At 39.7% G+C, this 18,522-nt stretch overlaps 1 protein-coding gene across 2 annotated transcripts in view; it reads right to left on the bottom strand.

Moving 5' to 3' along the window:
* Positions 1-5,211: 5,211 nt before the first annotated feature.
* The window catches only part of LOC307260149 (single-stranded DNA-binding protein 2), a 56,808-nt gene continuing 43,497 nt past the window's right edge, over positions 5,212-18,522 (bottom strand). The window contains exons 5-17 of one of the 2 annotated variants that reach the window (XM_080040302.1): positions 12,250-12,339; positions 10,628-10,684; positions 10,454-10,520; positions 9,888-9,958; positions 9,723-9,790; positions 9,195-9,243; positions 9,073-9,108; positions 8,935-8,989; positions 8,639-8,709; positions 8,438-8,516; positions 8,189-8,217; positions 7,974-8,072; positions 5,212-7,214 (exon numbers count right to left, since the gene is read on the bottom strand). In XM_080040302.1, the coding sequence (XP_079896428.1) occupies positions 7,185-7,214; positions 7,974-8,072; positions 8,189-8,217; positions 8,438-8,516; positions 8,639-8,709; positions 8,935-8,989; positions 9,073-9,108; positions 9,195-9,243; positions 9,723-9,790; positions 9,888-9,958; positions 10,454-10,520; positions 10,628-10,684; positions 12,250-12,339 (801 nt within the window). In that variant the 3' untranslated portion in view covers positions 5,212-7,184. The remainder of the gene's footprint in view (positions 7,215-7,973; positions 8,073-8,188; positions 8,218-8,437; positions 8,517-8,638; positions 8,710-8,934; positions 8,990-9,072; positions 9,109-9,194; positions 9,244-9,722; positions 9,791-9,887; positions 9,959-10,453; positions 10,521-10,627; positions 10,685-12,249; positions 12,340-18,522) is intronic. The other variant, XM_080040303.1, reaches the window with a different exon arrangement.

The raw sequence follows: 18,522 nt of genomic DNA, 5'->3' as shown, positions 1-18,522 counted from the left end.
CAGTGGGGTAAAGTGAGACAAATGCTGTGGGGTAAAGTCTGTGCCCTCTTTAAACGAATCCATTATATTTGAGGTAGCAAGGAGACTAGTTTGAATAAGACAAAAGACAATGTGGGCTGGAGGTGGGGGTTGATGGTTGAAGGGGTGTCAGCAAGGGCATGGTTTGGCACGTATTTATGTGGGGGACAGGAATGAACACCAATAGACTCTAAGTAATATGTCTTTATTCAATGAATGATCCCAATAAAACAAATGCAGAAAAATATTAATCATAGACTCAAAAGATGGAAAATGACAGCTGGGTCTAGTCCTGTGTTCTGAGTCCCAGGTCTGTTCTAGCTGGTTCTGATTGTTCTTTGCTCTGACCCCCAGACACTAGTTTGCTCTAAGGGTCCTGTGTTCTGACCCCCAGACTGTGTTTTAATCTAACTGGTTATATCTGTCATTTGAATGTTAATTATTGAATATGAATTAGGTGTATTTGATCAGAGTTACTTTCAAGTGTTTAGAGAATGTTTTTCTTAATTGACCAAACCCCATGATTCTGTTACTCGTCCGACATTAGTTTTGGAATATTTGGTTTTCAAGCTAGCTGTCAGGATTGTAACTGTTACAAGATTTTTTGTTATGGTAGTTTCAGAGTGGAAAAAGTAAGTGGATCAGTTTACCCCCTTGATTTATCTGGTCTGTCTCAGTTTACCCCACAGCTGGGGTAAGCTGAGACACAAGACAACTTTTTTTTAAAACAATCATTTGTCATGAATAAATTCTGAATACATTCTGCTAATGCCCTTTTCTAGAAAACATCCTGAAGTAATGGGAAATGTGTACATTTGACTGATAAATCATTTTAGCTCCCTTAGAGGGAAGCAAATGTAAAAAGTGTCTCGCATTATCCCGTTCTCCCCTATGTGTTGATATCTGTTAGCTATTGGTTTGTATTTGTGCTCAGTGTGTGTGTGTGTGTGTGTGTGTGTGTGTGTGTGACTTCCTCTCTTCCGCTAACAGTAGCTTGAAGCAGTCTTATGTGACACACAAAAACTTCAGTCACTCATTTCATTTCCATTTTGTGGTGAATGCTTTTTGGAAATGTGATAAAAGTAAGCCTGGTGAAATGAAGTGAGAGGAATTAAGCAAAAATGTTAAAAAAAATATATATATGTTTTTTCTCTCCTTTTAGGGAAATCACAAAACAGTGCAAAACAACATCTGAAAGGGATCTCACAATAGCAGAAATTCCTCACAGGCATGTAATACGTTTGCATCCCATCCATCAAGGGGCCCCTCGAATAAGTGTTCAACATGAAAAGACTATAGTGTTGAGGTAGAACAAGAGAATGCATAAATCATGTCAGCCGGTCCACAGCTCCGCTTAGCAAATAATAACTACTCAATTTGTTGCAGCCCGATGAAAAAACAATTTTTTTTTAGAAATCACTTAGTGAAAGCTAGATTGCATTCATACTAAATAGAAGCATGCAAGGGTACTGTGCTTCCATTTTTGTCAAGCTGTAAATGCATAACAGAAAGAGGCATTCAGGTGCATCCATCATGATTTACGAATCTGACAGTTAATGTGATAGCTGTTTATTCATTTCAGTCAAGGTAAATAGCTATTTGTTCTATATATATAATCCTTCTCGTCTCACAAGAAAAAACCTATCAAGTCATCTGTGATTGGGTAGTTTACAAACATCTAAGATAGCATACGTGAATACAAATTTGACTCCTGGAGTAACTTTAGGTCTCAGAGTGGATTTGAGCTGTAGGTGTACGGTGCCTGTCCCTTCAACGTGTGTTTCCTGTATCGATTTCCACATCAGACTTCTTGTAAGGACACAGGTCTGGATCAGGAAGAGAATATTGAGTTGAGACAGTGGCAGTCGACTCGGTAAGTTACACAAACAAGTTAGAGCTGTGTGTACCTGTGGTTTCTCCAAAGTGGAATTCTGGTGGGAAGTTAAGGCATGCGGCCTGCTTCTTGAAAACTTCTAGATCAGAGGGATCCAAATTCCCACTCTTTGCTGCAGAACAGGGCAGGGGAGGGGAGGAAAAAGTTAATGTCATCTTAATGAACTAGTTAAAACATCCATGAAATAAATCCTTAATACAATTGAGTGTACAATGGTGTACAGGAACAACTGTGAACACACTGAAGAGGTAGATGTTTCTGCCTTCTCTGGTTTCCCCGCTCCTGTCCTCCGACACCGAGGAGTCTGTCCATAGTATGCAGTTAGGGCAGGTCTGCAGGTGCTTCCCAACATGGTCCTGATTGGAGGAGTTAGAGTAAACTATTCGGTATAAACACAGGATAAACATATTATTATGCGGTTGGAGCATTTATACACAAAAAAACACCTTATAATAATGTATTATAATTGACTTACAAGACACCTTGGTGGAGTTTCCCCCAAAGTTTGAAGTAACAGCTCCATGATGACATTCTCCGTCCCTTTGTAAGGAAAGCACATAAAAAAGGCCATTAAGTCTCACCAGTGCAGTGTGCACGAGTCGCCTTAAAAAGGTACGAACATTTGTAGTCAAAAGATCATCAGTTACACTTTGTCTCCCCAGTGAAGGGTCATATCATCACTATCAGGTACGGGAGAGAATTCAATCCAAGAGCTGTTAATGGCTTTGAGGTCCTCCAGAAGATCCTTATTGTCTGAAGTGGCAGCATGTAATATCCATTTTCCAGAAAGCTAGACACAGATGTGCAAAATTAAAATCCATAAAATGACTTGTATGCTCGTGGTGTAGAGGTTAGAGTGTTGAGGTTCAGTCCTCGCAGCAGACCCAGTTCGAATCCGACCTGTGGTCAGTTCTCTGCATGTCATTCCCCTCTCTGCTCCATTTCACCCCTGTCTCTTTGCACTATAAATAAAGCATTGAAAATGCCAAAAATAACACTTGGTGAAGACATTTCGGGGCACACATCTAAAAACCCTTTTAGTTTTAGCCTTTGAGATCAATTGAGGCCAAATACATAAATATGCACGTTATTAGTCCAACCGTCAAATTGATAACAACTAACATTACAATCATAACTGCTTATTAAATCACCATGTGGTATTTTACAGCAGATTTATCTGATGTCATTTTTGTTCAAATCAACTTTCTTAAGGTAAAGAATCAATCATTAAGAAACTTACATTTTCCCTGTGCTCTGCAAACTCCAACATTTGAGTTGTCAAAGTTCCCAAAGTGGCATTAGCCTCCTTATAGCAGGCCATGTCTACCTGTTGTTATTTTTTCTTCACTTGATTATTTTGAAAACATTTTTTTTTGGTTTGAGGTGTATGAAAGAAAACCCAATTCTGCTTTTCGCTTTTCCCATGATGAGTGTCAATGCTGAGGACAACGTACCCGGCTCCAATCCTCCAGTGGTTTGAGCAGCTCCTCACAGGCTGGATCAGACGCAGCGGTCAGAGAGGACAGAGCCAGAACAACTAGACAAAACTGAACAAACATGATTAAAAGGTGGAAGGAAGGCCAGTGTGAAGGCTTGTGGAGAGGGGAATTAAATATGCTAGAGGAACAGTGAAAGAGAGAGAGAGAGAGAGAGAGAGAGAGAGAGAGAGTTATTTGGGTTGAATAAGGATGTAGGAGGTGTGTTTGTGAACGGTTGGGATTGTGAAATAATATGTTATCATGTTGGCACTGAGAGACTCGCCATGTTTGCAGATTACTCATCTATTCAGTCTTTCCCATGCACAAACATAGGGATTCGTTCTTTGATAAATGGCAATTGTTTATTGCATGTATTAGTGATCGTGGAAGGCCATTTTTGAAACTGTGGTCTTCTTTGTGGTTTTGTCATAGTTCCCCCTTCTGTCTTCTGTCGTAAAGAATGAGTTATTCCTTTTGTGGGGGATTTACTTTACAGTCACATAAAATCTAAAATCCTTTTCTTTTGAACTCTAGTCCACTACTGATCATAAAAATGTGGCAAGTTTGTCATAGGTTCCACTAGACTTCTAAAGCTGGCACAATGTCCCTCCACTGTCAACTGGACTCCAACCTCAGTGTAAATCCATTTGTGAAAGGCTGTTCCCATGCTGATTTCTCCAGCCACAGTGATTTGGGAAAATGAGCCCGTTGAACTTGGGACAACAAGTGCTGGGCTCCAAGAGAGTGGTGGCTTTACTGAATAGACCATGTACAGTATTTATTTATTTAACCTTTATTTATACTCGAGAGATCGAAGACCTTTTTCACTTAAAGGAACTGTTCTGTATTTTGGGAGATAAACTTGTTCACTTTCTAGCATAGAGTTAGGTTAGAAGATTGATAAGCCGCCTACTACTCTTATGTCTATAAGCTAAATGCTAAGCTTTAGCCAGCAGCTGGTAAACTTAGCTTGGCATAAAGATTAAAGACAGGGGAACAGCTTGTCTCCGTCCAAAAGTAACACTATTCCCCTGAATCCCATCCCACATAAATTTCAATAATTAACAAAAATATATGTCTAGTGTAAGAACAACAATTCGACATTTCATGGGGGTATCAATACTCTACATGGAGTATCAATCTTCTCATCTAACTCCCAGCCAGCAAGCGAATAAGTGAATTTCCCAAAATGTCAAACTATTCCTTCAAGGCTTACTTTTATGCTCCTCTTGTTTTCTGTTAAAAAAATAATAATATGTATATATATATATTTGATCCTGTTCGACTTTGCTGAGAGCCGGCTATCTTTTACAGAAACGCCTTGTTTATGACTATATAGTTCACAATTTAAAGCTGTACAGCTTACTTGCTCAGGAGCAATGGTTACAGGACATGTCATTATTAGTAATGAGATGTTATAAATGTGGAAGGAAACACCCAGATAGATCACTCTCACTTATTCCCCATATTTATCTGGCCAATCCCTGATTATTCTAGACCTTCTAGACATACACCCACCATCCTAGTCCCCGGCAGCTCACAAAGTTCTGTCACAAAATGGGTGGCAGCCAGGGAAGTGACAATACTGTTATGAAACTAAATTGCAAAAACTGGTTATGGCATGATGACCACAGCTAGTCTTTGTTCTTAGGTGGAGACTCGGCTGTTGTGTACAATGAAGCGAGAAAATGTACCCACAGCACCCACTCAACTGAGACATAACTGGTGATTACATTGCTTTGTCTACAAACTCGAATACATCCTGAAGTTTCTAAGTTTATACAAAGTTGTCGCAAATGAAAAGAAAACTGACACCGCAACTAAGGGAAGAGAAGCTTTATACTAACATATTCAAACCCCATGAAATACTTCTCTATGTATTTACAAAAACATAATACAAGAATAAAAAAGAGAAAATGAACACATCACAAATGGAGTCCCACATACTGCCACAACACAGAAAAACATGGACCAATTTACAAATGCATCTTCTTGTACTCCCACTTATGGCTTCCATATAACACAAAAACAAAATAAAATATTTCTGTTCAGTTGTGATGGCGCATCATCAGTCTATCCGTCCCTTTTTGCAGTAATTCAGAATTTTCTTTAAATAATAATAATAATATAATAATATCAAATACACATACAAGACAAAGGAGCTACATTTTTGAGCTGTACACTTTGCAGTAAGGGAGGGGAGAGGAGAATGTTCACAGGCATATTGCCCTCATCTTTGTACATGGTGATAATACATCTTGGGCAGTGAAAAAAGTTGAAAACTTTGATTAAAAACAAGCTTATTTTAGCTTTCTGTACCAACCAACCTTTCGCATCGCAGTGAGATCACAGTTTATCCGGATGACAATAAAGTACTAGTGACCAAAGTGACTTTACAAGCTTGTGTCTTCTGGTCATGTGTTTGATCTCCACATAATGTGGGCCATTCTATCCATTTTTAAACTGTGGCTCTTGGACGTAAACTGATAAAACATTTGGACAAGGTTCTAACAGAGTAGGCCTTAGCAAACAAAAGCAAAAGATCATGTATCTGTGGACAGGGTCAGAGTACACTCTAGTTATATAATAGAGTCAAAACAAAAATATTTGCATTTCCCACTTTGCCCTGTTCGGTCAACAGAATTTGAATGGAAACTCGGTATAGACTCAAATTGGAAGTCTTAAAGTTTAAATCGCAACAAAGATTTTTCCCTAAATCCAGAAAGTTGCATCACTTAACAAAATAAAATAAAAACAACTTTGAATAGTGTGTGTGTGTGTTTGAATAGTTTGAACTATTGGGTATATAAACCTTTGTGCGAACGTTCCTACTAAAAATGTACTGATCGGATTGGATATAAAGTGAGACTGTGTAACTTTTGAAAGAAGACATATTTTTTTTATATTCCTTCTGTTGCAAATATAAAGCTACAGAGGATGAGTTCCACAATAAGGCTGAAATTTTTGTTTTTCTGTGAAAAGTCTTGACGACAACTGGGTGGATTGCTATATTTTTCATAAATCAAGATAAAAGTCTGAACAAAGGGCTTACTTTGATCTGCATTCCATTTGCCTCATCACACCTTGCAAATATGTAATAGAGAGAAGGCCGGTTTCATCAAAAAATAAAAAATAAATTGCAATCAAAGTGGTCTAAAAGATTTAGACAACCAAAAAAGTTGAAAAGGCTCCAAATTAGTAGACTAAAAATAGGTCCATATACCTAAAATAAACCATGGTAATACGATTGTGATGCCTCTCCATGTTCCATGTGACAACCAATTAGATTCAATTTCCCCATTAATAATTAAAAAAACTGTCTATATCTTGTTAAATCCTCAAAAATGTTAATGTTGGGATACTGGCCTTTTGTTTTTATGGACATGAACTCTGTGATATGATGCAAAAGGCAGAGACATCTGTCTGTGACTGGAGTGGTGTGTGCACAGTCTCATACACACTGTATGCAAATATACAAAGAGTTCTCCCCCGGGTTGTTTCAATTTGGTTCCTTTGTACAGTCTCATAGTTGCAGAGGAAGGAGTGATGAATGTACCAGTCACCACTTAGAACGGGAGAGGAAACAGGAGAGAAGGGACGTGGACAGAGACAATGGGAGGGGGGGGGGGGGGGCTAGTAGAAGGACAGAGCCCGGGCAAACTGTCCTGACTGGGGCAAGGTGGTGGTGGAGGAAGAGTCACCGGCCCAGATGACATAATTTCCTGTTTCGCTGCTTTTCACCGGTCCACACCAGCGCTTTACTAAGCGACCGACCAAACCTGCGTCCGGGACTTTCACACGCTCATCGTCATGTTTGGAGAATACTGAAAAGATAAGATGGGGGGAAATATATATGAGAGACATTTTTTTTTAATTGTTAAACACTATGTCGCTTTTACAAATTTTGTCAAATTATTTTCAGGAATGTTGGAACTAGAAACCCTCTACACATTGAAGGAATCGTTCAAATTTTTGGTAAATATACTTTTAATTTCTTCTTAGACGAAGAGCTTGATATCACTCATGCCTATACAGTAGATTAATATGAAGTTACAGCTGGCAGCAACTTTGGTATAAACACTGAAGCATAAAAACGAGAGAAACAACTATCTTGACTTTACTTGAACAGAACAAACCTACCAGCACTTAGCTAACTATACAGTAGTTAACATGCTATATCTTGTTAATTGAATCCTACATTATTTCTCAAAGTATTGTTGTCACAGTCAGGTTGCCAGAACACAAACTAAAGCCAAAAGCTTTTTGTATATACAAATCAGTAAATATCACTGCTGATGAGTATGCTTTAACATTTTTTAATTAAAAAGCTTATTGTTTGCTTGTCTGTGGCTTCATATTAACTGCACAGATTTGAGTGGTATCAATCTTATCTGCTAACCCTCTGCGAGAAAGCAAATACTTGTCCAAAATGTCAAACTTCTCAATCAAAAGCAACACTTTGTGAACCAATACTTTGTCAAACTTCATTTGGTGTAGTTATTGTTTGGAATTTTCAGCACCTAACACTTATAGACTATAATATCCCTTTGATCATCCCATACGGCAGATGATAATTTTCTTACACTTTCATTCTGAAAAGGGTTTAGAAAGTTTCCCCCCATCTCTCCATCCTCCCTGGGGGTACCGGGCTGGTTACTCATACTTAGGTTGCCTGGAGAGTTCTGTAAACATAGATTTAAAATAGCGCGTAATGTTAAATGTGTGCTACTGAAGCTAAAAAAAACAGACGGTGTAATTGCAAACTTCATTTTCAAAACAGGTAAACATATTATCTTACCTTGGGGAGACTGTCCATATCACCTGACCCTTAGAGAGACAGAGAGAGAGAGAGATAGAGAGAGAGATAGAGATAGATAGAGAGAGAGAGAGAGAGAGAGAGAGGAAGAGAGAGACCACCAGCATGATGAAATCCACAAATCACTATTATAAAAGTAATGTTTGCTCTATTTGAAAAACATCCAAAAAACCACTAACAACGATTGTATGTCAATGCAGCACATACTGTAGAAATTGGTAGTTGCCTTACCTAATGATCCATTCATGTGATGGGGCTCCATTCCAGCCATTCCCCCTAATGGACCATCCCCACCTGCACCCATAGGGAACTGAGGAGAACGCACACAGGAGAAAATGATATACCTCTTAAAATTTGACATTTACCATTAACAAAAATGTACCATTTACTAACATTGCATTACACTTTGACACAGGGAGGAAAGGCTCTCACATTTGGTCGGCTTCCACCGGGAGGGACTGAGTTTATCATAGTGTACATGTTGTCGCCAGAGTTAGTTGAATCTGACATGACAGAGAAAAAAATACAATTATTAAAGAGCATATGAAAGAGCATACACACAGACAGACACACACAGACACAGACACAGACACAGACACACACACACACACACACACACACACACACACACACACACACACACACACACACACACACACACACACACACACACACACACACACACACACACACACACACACACACACACACACACACACACAGCTTACCTGCTGGACTTGGCATTATTGGGGTCCCAGGTGGCCCACCTCCTCCTGGAGGTCCCTGAAATGACAGTTTGTGTTTCCATAATATTGATTCATTCATGAAGTAATGAATACAATTTTTCAACTGTGGAACATACATACCACATAGCTTCCCGGAGATCCGGAGGAGTAAGGGGTCTGTAGAAATACAGAAAGAAATCATGAAATAAATTAAATAACTGTTTAAGGTTTTTCTGGTGGGTGTCTTTTGTCGGGGCTCTTACCGAATTCGAGTTTGGAGGATTTGGCCAAGGTCTACCCCCACCAGGTCCCCTGAAACACATGCACCACACATACTTAAGTTTTCTGCTTTTGGCAGGCTGCTTTGTTTCTAATTCATTTGGGCAGAGTTGGCAACAACAAGCTCTTCTGTTGCCCGAGAGAGAAGATGGGAACAACAAGCAAAGAAAAAAAGAAAAAACACAAGGCAGAGGAAGGCTTGATCCACTTCCAGACCTCTTGGAGCAAATAACAAACAGTCAAATTGTAAATCAAATCTACAGAAAGGAAACGACAGACTGTATCTGCTGTGGTATGAAATTTAGGACATTGGCACTTTAACATTGTCTCTCTGAGTGTGAGAAATTAAGGGAGGTCAATTACATTATACATTGTGAGTGAGTATATTATTATTATTATTATTATTATTATTATTATTATTATTATTATTATTATTATTATTATTATTATTATTATTATTATTATTATTATTATTATTATTATTATTATTATTATATGTAAGTACCACTCACATGTTCATGCCAGGCATTCCAGGACCAACCATGGCATTCAGTGGTGGTCTCATCCCACCTCCATAGCCCTGACAAAAATAAAATACACCCACATCTCTGTTATGTTAGAGTTACCATCAGAACCAATGCTCTGTGTATATCCCCACTAATAATCTGGTCCCATACCTGTGGCCCTAGTGGTACCATGCCTCTGGGTGGAGTCATCCGCTGCATTGGTCCTCCCATATTTGGGTGTCCTGAAACACAGGAAAAACAGCCATCAGTTTGTTCCAGAGCAGTGTAGTTGGGACTGAGGTACTTCTTCTATTCTCAAGTTCGACATTTTCAGTAACTTGAGCTGTTATTGTCCTGCCTAAAGCTTAAGAAAAATTTAACAATTATTTGAAAACATTTAGCACATCTGTTTCGGTGATCAAACTCTCTTCATTGTCTGCTGAACTCTCGCTTCAAATAAGCCTGTCCATGTATAATTTGTGTGTTGTCTGGATGAATGAGTAGTCTGTAAATGGGGTGTATGGATAAGAAGATATTTTATTTATCGTAATAAATCATTTGAAAAGACTTCATTTTAAGACATTATTAAAATGAAATAAAATACATAAAGATGCCATATTATAACATAAAGAGATCAAATATATGCCATTGTAATTGTGTAATAGAGTGGAGTGGTGACTGAGCATATGTCCTTCTATATACTATATCCGTGTGCATACCTGTGTGTCTATGTATACCTTGCTGTCTTGTGGGGTCCATTCCACTGGGTAACATAGGCTGGCCAACGGGGACTCCTCCAAGTCCCTAAAGAGGGAAACAGCATTATCATCACCATCACACAGACACTGTCCATATTGTATCTACTGGCCACAGTTCTGTCCACTGCCTGCAGGTGTCAGTGTGGCTCCTACCTGATTGGGTAATCTGAGGGGTCTAGGTCCACCGGGGTATCGAGGTGACATGAATGGCTGGAAAAAAACAACAGCACAAATAAAGAACTCAATGCATCACATGCATGACATACACACAGGGTTGTTGGAGGGAGACAAAATACTTTTGCGAGATTTTGGAGGAAAATTGAATAAACATAGTTACTATCCACATACTGAATACATTATGTATAATCAATAAAATGATTCAATTGAAAGACCAATCTTCAAGAAAACCAACACACATGACAACATATGTGTTGTTTACCAAGGCAGGTGACAAATTATGGTCCTTCATTTCTAACCCTCTTCAAAGAACAGTAAAACAAACCAGAACTGCTGTGTGTCTTCTGCTGCGTTCTGGACTGATTTTGCTTATACAACAATTCCATGACAGACGAGTGGGAAAAAGCCGACCACAATTTAATTGGAATAGAATTACGATCAAAAAGAGAGAACAAGAATTGAGGTTGGTTGATAATAATGATGTAAGTGTATGTGCTGCTAACTGTGTGCAGTTTGGCAGCATGTGTGAGAAGTTATTTTGCAGCTGTGAGTGGGTTTTACTTCAGACCTCACCACAGACAGTAGCAATTGCTGTTGCCTTGTCTGTTGAACTGCCACCTTGGTCAGAAAAGCCAGTCTGCAATGTAGGAGAAGCAATACAATGTGTTGCCACTAGAGGACAATCTTCCACCGTTTGTGATGAGAGGCTTTTTTAAATAACCCCTCTTCTCATCTCCTAATTGTGTTCAAGATCCCTCAAAGGAAAACTGGTAAAGTATATTTAGTTCCATTTTAGTAGCACAATGATTAAAAAAAAGGTTGTTTTAATCCATTGCATGCTTTACTTAATAATTACAAAAAATGTAACATAGAGAGCTTGTGAATGAAAAATGAATTGCTTTTGTCAAAAGCTAAGATATAGAGTGGGTATGTATTGTCTGTGATCTGCTTATCGCATTCTTTGATATTATCTGATTTAGTCAATCAACTAGCCCAAGGTCTATGCAAATAATTTCATGAAACCTGAACGAATAACTGGCTATCTGGTCATTTGCTTTGTAGTTTTTGAACCTACAGGTCTCCACAAGAGACTTTCTTTAAAGAACAATTGATCTTCAGAAGGAGAGGTAAAAGGCAGTTCAGACTCAAAGTTGGAGGGTTTTGTTTTCTATCGCAGAGAAGAGAAATGCCTATGAAGGCTATTGATCTGTGTCGGATTCGAGCATCTTGAGTTTGGCTGATAATGACGGTTAATCAATGTGCAACTGGCAGAGTCCTTCTGGTGGAGAGATGATATGATATGATCTGGGGTGAAGCTGCTGGAGTGACTCTTTGTTTGTGAGAGATTCATTTCTGCTGTCAGACTCTTTTATCTATGTTTTGAGTAACAGTGGTGCCCCCACACAGAGATGAATGAAAATTATACAAATTTGGCAAAGGTACTCTGTGTGCAAGTGGCCGGAAGACCCAAATAATTATCTGGAATTGTTCTTACTTTTCTAACATGCGGCCATTGCTTCAGATGTGTTGAATATCTGCAGAGTTTGTGAGTTGTTGGTTGGTGAGTTTGTGTGTGTGTGTTACACTGCACTGTGTACCTGAAAGAACCCTGGAGGCACTGGCCCCACTGGCATGCCCTCCCCTGGGGGAAGGTTCCCAAGGACGGGGCTGGGAGCTGCTGCAGCACTCTGAAAGATGCAAACACACGCATGCATGCACAGACACACAGACACAGACACAGACACAGACACAGACACAGACACACACACACACACACACACACACACACACACACACACACACACACACACACACACACACACACACACACACACACACACACACACACACACACACACACACACACACACACACACAGAGTAAGACTCACAACTCAAACTAGTCTGCAAATATTCAACACAACTGCAGCAATAGCTGCATGTTGACATTTAGGAAGACCTATACCAATGCATAAAGAGGATCCTGAGTTTGCACCCTGAGGTCCACCAAAGTAACTCAGCTGAGGGGCCTTGAATCTATGCAATAGTCAAAATAATACACACATATTACAGGTTATAATAACACCCACGTGGGCATTATTCTGCATTATAAGAACTGAACTTCTAATTTTGATAACTTAATTGCTTTTCTCCAATAACATCTAAATGGTTTCACTTACTTTTAAAGGGTCTGAATAATACATTATCCAGCGTGACTCAATTAAGGCCTAGAATACTTCACCTCGTCTTAATATTCCACAAATAAAACAATAAAAGAGTCGTAAAACCAAACAAACAAATAGCAATCCATGCCCCCCCGTGTCTCATTTGCTGTTTGTCCCTTAGTGGGGTATTTCCTGTTTCTGCAGATGCCCTGCCATGGCTGGCCCAGGTTTATTTTTATAACATGTGTGTGTGTTTTTTGTTGTGCTTGTCCCAGACGGGTGGCGTGGGCACATTTCAGAACAGCCTCTGTCTGCTTCCTGTGCCATTGTACTTCTTTTAGTTATGGAGTTACCACCCAGCATGGACCTCTTCCTTATGCTCATTAGGTACACAGGCCCACCAGACTACATGCGGTGCGGTGTACACTACTCATATATATGATAATGTGTGAACTAGTGAGCACATAAAGCCAGCATGCCTGTGTGTATTTCTTTCCCAGTCTCTGCCTATACTCTGTTCTATTTCTCTGATCTCCCCTCTTGCTTTCTTTTTGCTCTCGGGAGGAAGGCATCGGCTGAATGTTAGGAGCTCCGGGAGAAATTCACCCACCGTCTCTGAAGTTTCCGCCAGCTGACTTTTTAGGTCAGACAGGAACAAGGTTTAATCAGAGCCGAAGATAAAAGCGCACTGACGACACTCCTGCATCCTCCTCTCCTCTCCTCTCCTCTCCTCTCCTCTCCTCTCCTCTCCTCTCCTCTCCTCTCCTCTCCTCGCTCTCCCCTCTTCCTCCTTCATATCTGCCAATCTTTAATGTTAGGCAACAGGGAACAAGACGCCGTGCTGCGTTTTGATTCTGTATTCTGCTGCAAACAGAGCCTGCATTTGTCTCTGCAGATGAATGTGAAGAGATGGACACAGATGGATATTTTATCTTCATGTTGCAGTGGCTAGAGACTGGATTTGGTTTATTTGTGTGTGTGTGTGTTTGTGTGTTTGTCTGAATGTACAACATCAAACACAGCATCAAGTTTTTTCCCCCCTCTTTCTTTCTCCCTGTTCTTTCTCGCACCCCAGATTACCCAGAATGCCTTTACTCCCTGGCAGCCTGGAGGTCTGCTGAGTTTGCCTTGACGCGCAGAAAGAGAGGGAGAGAAAGAGAGGGAAAAGAGGAGAAAAGAGGACAAAGCAGAGATTATGACAGTGGGTGAGTGTGTGTGTGTGTGTGTGTATGTGTGTGTGTGTGTGTGTGTGTGTGTGTGTGTGTGTGTGTGTGTGTGTGTGTGTGTGTGTGTGTGTGTGTGTGTATGTTTCTGTGAGTGTGCGTCCATGTGACAGTGAGTGTGTGCGTGCGTCCATGTGGCAGTGAGTGTGTGCGTGCAGTTAATGTTTGTTTGAGCAAGAAAAAGAGAACTGGGGGAGGGAAAAAAATCTACCTGACCTGCTGACAAAGCAGCATTTTCCAAATACAGCAACAAGAAAAAAGCAACCAGGATACATCCCGCCACCCAAAGCAGCAACACCCCTCCATCTATGGAAACAAAAAGAACACTGGCAACAACATGAACTCCTCTGGTAGAAACAGTCTCTCTTGATTACGACAAATCAGATCTACTAAGATGACATCAGAATGATTCACTTAGAAATAACAAAACCTCTTCAGAAGGGGGTCTTTGAATCTTGTTTTACAGAGCAACAGCATCTATAATACTAGTCTGAGACCTGAGGCCTGTTTCAGGTAGCTGGTTTTACATACTCTGAGTTAAATCCTGCGCTCTGAATTGGTCAACTCAGAGCGCAGGGTTGACGAGCAACTCTGGGTTTTCGGTTTCAGAACAGTGGATCAGCGTTGGGTCAATCAACTCTGAGCGTGTTCACTCTGGGTTGATCGCGTGCGTAAAAGCCATCGTCAATGGATCGCTGATAACATGATTCACCATGGAAACAGTAGAAACAAATTATTGATCCTCCCACTTCTCCACTTCTCAAAAAAGAAAAGAAAAATCTCCGCTCCTCCCACTAGAGTTAGAAATATTAACGAATGAGTTTATGGTATGGAGAAGAATTAACGGGGATATTGTCTCATAACTCTAATCTAATCTCCTCTGCAATTCAGAAAAAAACAGAGCAAACATTTTTTGTCAAGAGAATCATTTTGCTTCCGTATGAGAAGCCAAAGTCTATTTTAAAAAGTTACGCATATCAGCAGTAAAGTATTAAGCTGGCGCCGCACAGCATTGCTGAGAGTGTTTTATATTCACTGTATAATATGTTGGCAAGCTATAGCCTAATACTGTGCAGTAAACAGACGGTCGCTTCTTTTAAATGGGGAGTGAAATACATTAACATCAGACACATTAGGTGACAGTTTCCATTGAAGAGCCTGATAGATTTATTACCAGATCCCTTTTCCTCAAGTGATCACAGTTTAAATTATTATATAATTTTTATATTCATATTAGCCTATTTAACGAGGCTCGTCTGTGACTCTAGGATCGCACAATTGAACAGTAAAGATTGCGTGCAGCCGCAGCGTTACATGAATCCACCTGACATAAATCTGTTCAGTAGCACAGACATTAAAAAGCATACAATACAAATAGGTTTATTAATCTGAATGTAGAGCATGTCACAATGTGTAAGGTGGCCGCCTATATGAACTGATCAGTAGCCTTGTTCTCAGCCTGAGAACAAGGCTACTGATCAGATGAATGATCACAAACGTCAAACGTCAGGAAATGATAAAAACATCCCGATGGAGATTTCTATGGAGTGATTTTGCTTCAAACTGTACAGGGACGCGTGTGACAGTGACACTCTTTCTTCAGTCGGAGCTGCAGCGTAAAGTGAAAACAAGGTAGGTCTAACCACCTACCGAGCAGGTTAGACCCATGGCGTATGTTGCCGCAGTAACTGACTCTTGGTTGCGCTGAACCTGCTACCTGAAACGGAAAACCCAGAGTTTCCACTAACTCAGAGCGAACATACTCTGGGTTGTCTCAAAACCAGCTACCTGAAACAGGCCTCTGAGTTGGAATAATTTAAAGGAATAGACATTGAAACATAGCTTGGCATGATAGCACACTGGAAAGTGGAAACAACTAGCCTAGCGCTGTCTTAAGGTAGCACAATCTGCCTCACAGTTCCTCCAATGTTCACTAATCAACACACTGTATCTTTATCTTTATTCATTTGTGCAATAAAATAAGTCTACAAATTACACTCTAGGCTTTCACAGGGAGTTGAGCATTTTTTGTTTCAATCAACAGGCAATGTCTACGCAAAATAAATACATAAAATGAATACAAAACACTGAAATTGTTAAAAGGGCTTTTATAAGGGCCAAAATCAGCTAATATTATTTTTCTAAAATACTGCCGTATCTGTTAGGAGGATATAATAAAAGAAAATCCCTGTAGGCTACAAGCTGAACTAAAGCAAAGGGCTTGAAAGCTGCTGACAGAAGTTAAGCACCTATAAAGATCTATAAAGTCAGTTCAGTTGGACAGATGGGTGTGATAACAACAAGAGGCACGTTTGGACGTCGATAAAGCTTAAGGATTTTTAGGGTCATAAGACCTGGTATCTGTAGGGAGAGTTGTTGTTTATATCAATATTTAAAAAAAAAGCTCCAGACTCTCGCAGCTTCACTAATTACCTTAATCAGACTTGTGGATGGAATGAGAATTATTTGAGCAACATTTTATGTTTATTCCACTGATAACCACTCAGTATTACTCAGATAAGTGTCGATACAAGTTCAATTAAAGATGCTAATGTGCTATGGTGGCCTGTATTGTCCCTGCCCCGTTCAAAAACTACGCCATGGCTGCTGATAATTGGGTTTGACAGTGAGATTGCAGGCCTTCACCTCCCGTTATGTGACCACATCAATGGGGTGCAATTAGCTCAGTGTGTGCGTCTGTCTGTTTCACTGACTGTGTGAACACTGTGCTAGCCTCCTCTGTGGTTGTTTGGTCTGTCCTCTTACCAGGTCTCCATGGTGGAGAGGAGGTTGTGTGGCTGAATTCCTGCCTATTTGGCAACACCTGAAGTTTTCCCTGTTAACAGATCTTTTGAGAGTTTTTGAGAATCAAGGGTGTGAGGAAAGAGGGCGCTGTGTATGCTGTACATATAATTAAACCCCCATGATGCAAAATCGCTTAAAAAAAAATACTTAGCTATATAAATAAATTTGACTTGACCTGACTGGCTCAACAGTGTTGTAATGACAAAGTTAATGTTTAATGTTGGTTGTATAAATGAATTAAGTTGACTTGTCATTCTTAAACTACTGTAAATTACTCTGAATTAGAGTCAGGGATTCACAGCCTATAGCTCATGTTATTCCAGAACTTTACCTTTGTTAACATCATAAGCACACACATTGTTACACGCTTTATATTAGTCCATAATGTACACGTCACACATCAGTGTTTACATTTTTCTGACAAGGCCATGTGAGATGGATTATGAAACATGGAGATGATGGCTTTACACATTAACACATTGTAGTCTTACTGTTCTTTATGGTGTGGATGTTACATTCAACAATGTCTAGTGTCTGTAGTCTTTTAACATTTTTGACTGAGCTTAAAGTCATGTAGTACCAGAGATAAAATTTGTTGCACTTGACCAAATAAAGCTTAATGCTGATTCAATTTGGGAACTACTTTTTATTATAAGAGGACCCAGATTATCTCATACATGTTTTAGCATAAGAAAGTGAACTCACAAGGAAATCATTTTAAAACAGGCCTGCTGTTTACAGAAATCCTAGAAAGACTAGAATCAGTCTTAGGTGACTATTAATCAAGTCATCCATTGGTCCATCTGTTTGTGTATTTGATGTATTTGCATTGTATGTTGTGTTTGTATTGTTGTTTTTGCTTTGCATGTGTTTGATTCGACATCATTAAAAATGAAGGTCACCCCTCAATTGATCTCTCAAGAATAAATAAAGGTTAAATTAAAAAATTGAAAAATTCAGAAACTTGCTGAGACTACTAAGCCCTTTGATATCATGCGTTATCAAAATGTTCACTGGTTTGTTCTTTGTGGCTTGGTGTATACCATGATCCTTACATTACAGGCGTTGTAACCCAAAGTTGTTTGTGATGAAACCTGAGGCGGTGGAACGGCCCCCGCGTGTCCTCAGACGAACACCTGCATCTCCTGGCAAACTCATTTGTTGCATAAATTATTCAAAGCCACCACCCTCCAGGGAGAACGCTACAGTATAGGCTACCACACATACACAATAAGACATACAGTACGTTGCACTAAATGTACAACGTACTGTATGTCCTATACTGAGGAAACATTTCTAAAAAACGGGTGGAAATAAAATCAATGTCAGAAACAATGATGTGGAAAGCGAGATTCTGAAATCCAGGTTTTTAAAAAATATTTTTTTTCATATGGGTGGTGCAGTCATGGTTATGTGTGAGATTTTAGGTGTAACCTTTTCTTCAGGTGACACCAATACAATGAATACAAAGAAAGCTGGTCAGAATGTGTGATAAAGGTATCGTGTGTCGACATCGAAAGGACTTTGCCAAATTGTCCAAACACAGGCTCAACTGTGTGAGGACCAAAACAAAAAGTAGTTCCCCCTCGGCAACCTCCTCTCCTATTTCAGTATTACACACATTGTGGCAATGTGAACAATTTCTCCATCTAAAATGAGGCATGTTACTGATCCACAAC

The sequence above is a fragment of the Ammodytes marinus genome (assembly GCF_949987685.1).
Source record: "Ammodytes marinus genome assembly, chromosome: 2".
Taxonomy (NCBI): Eukaryota; Metazoa; Chordata; class Actinopteri; order Uranoscopiformes; family Ammodytidae; genus Ammodytes; species Ammodytes marinus.
This window is presented reverse-complemented; position numbering and strand designations above follow the sequence as displayed.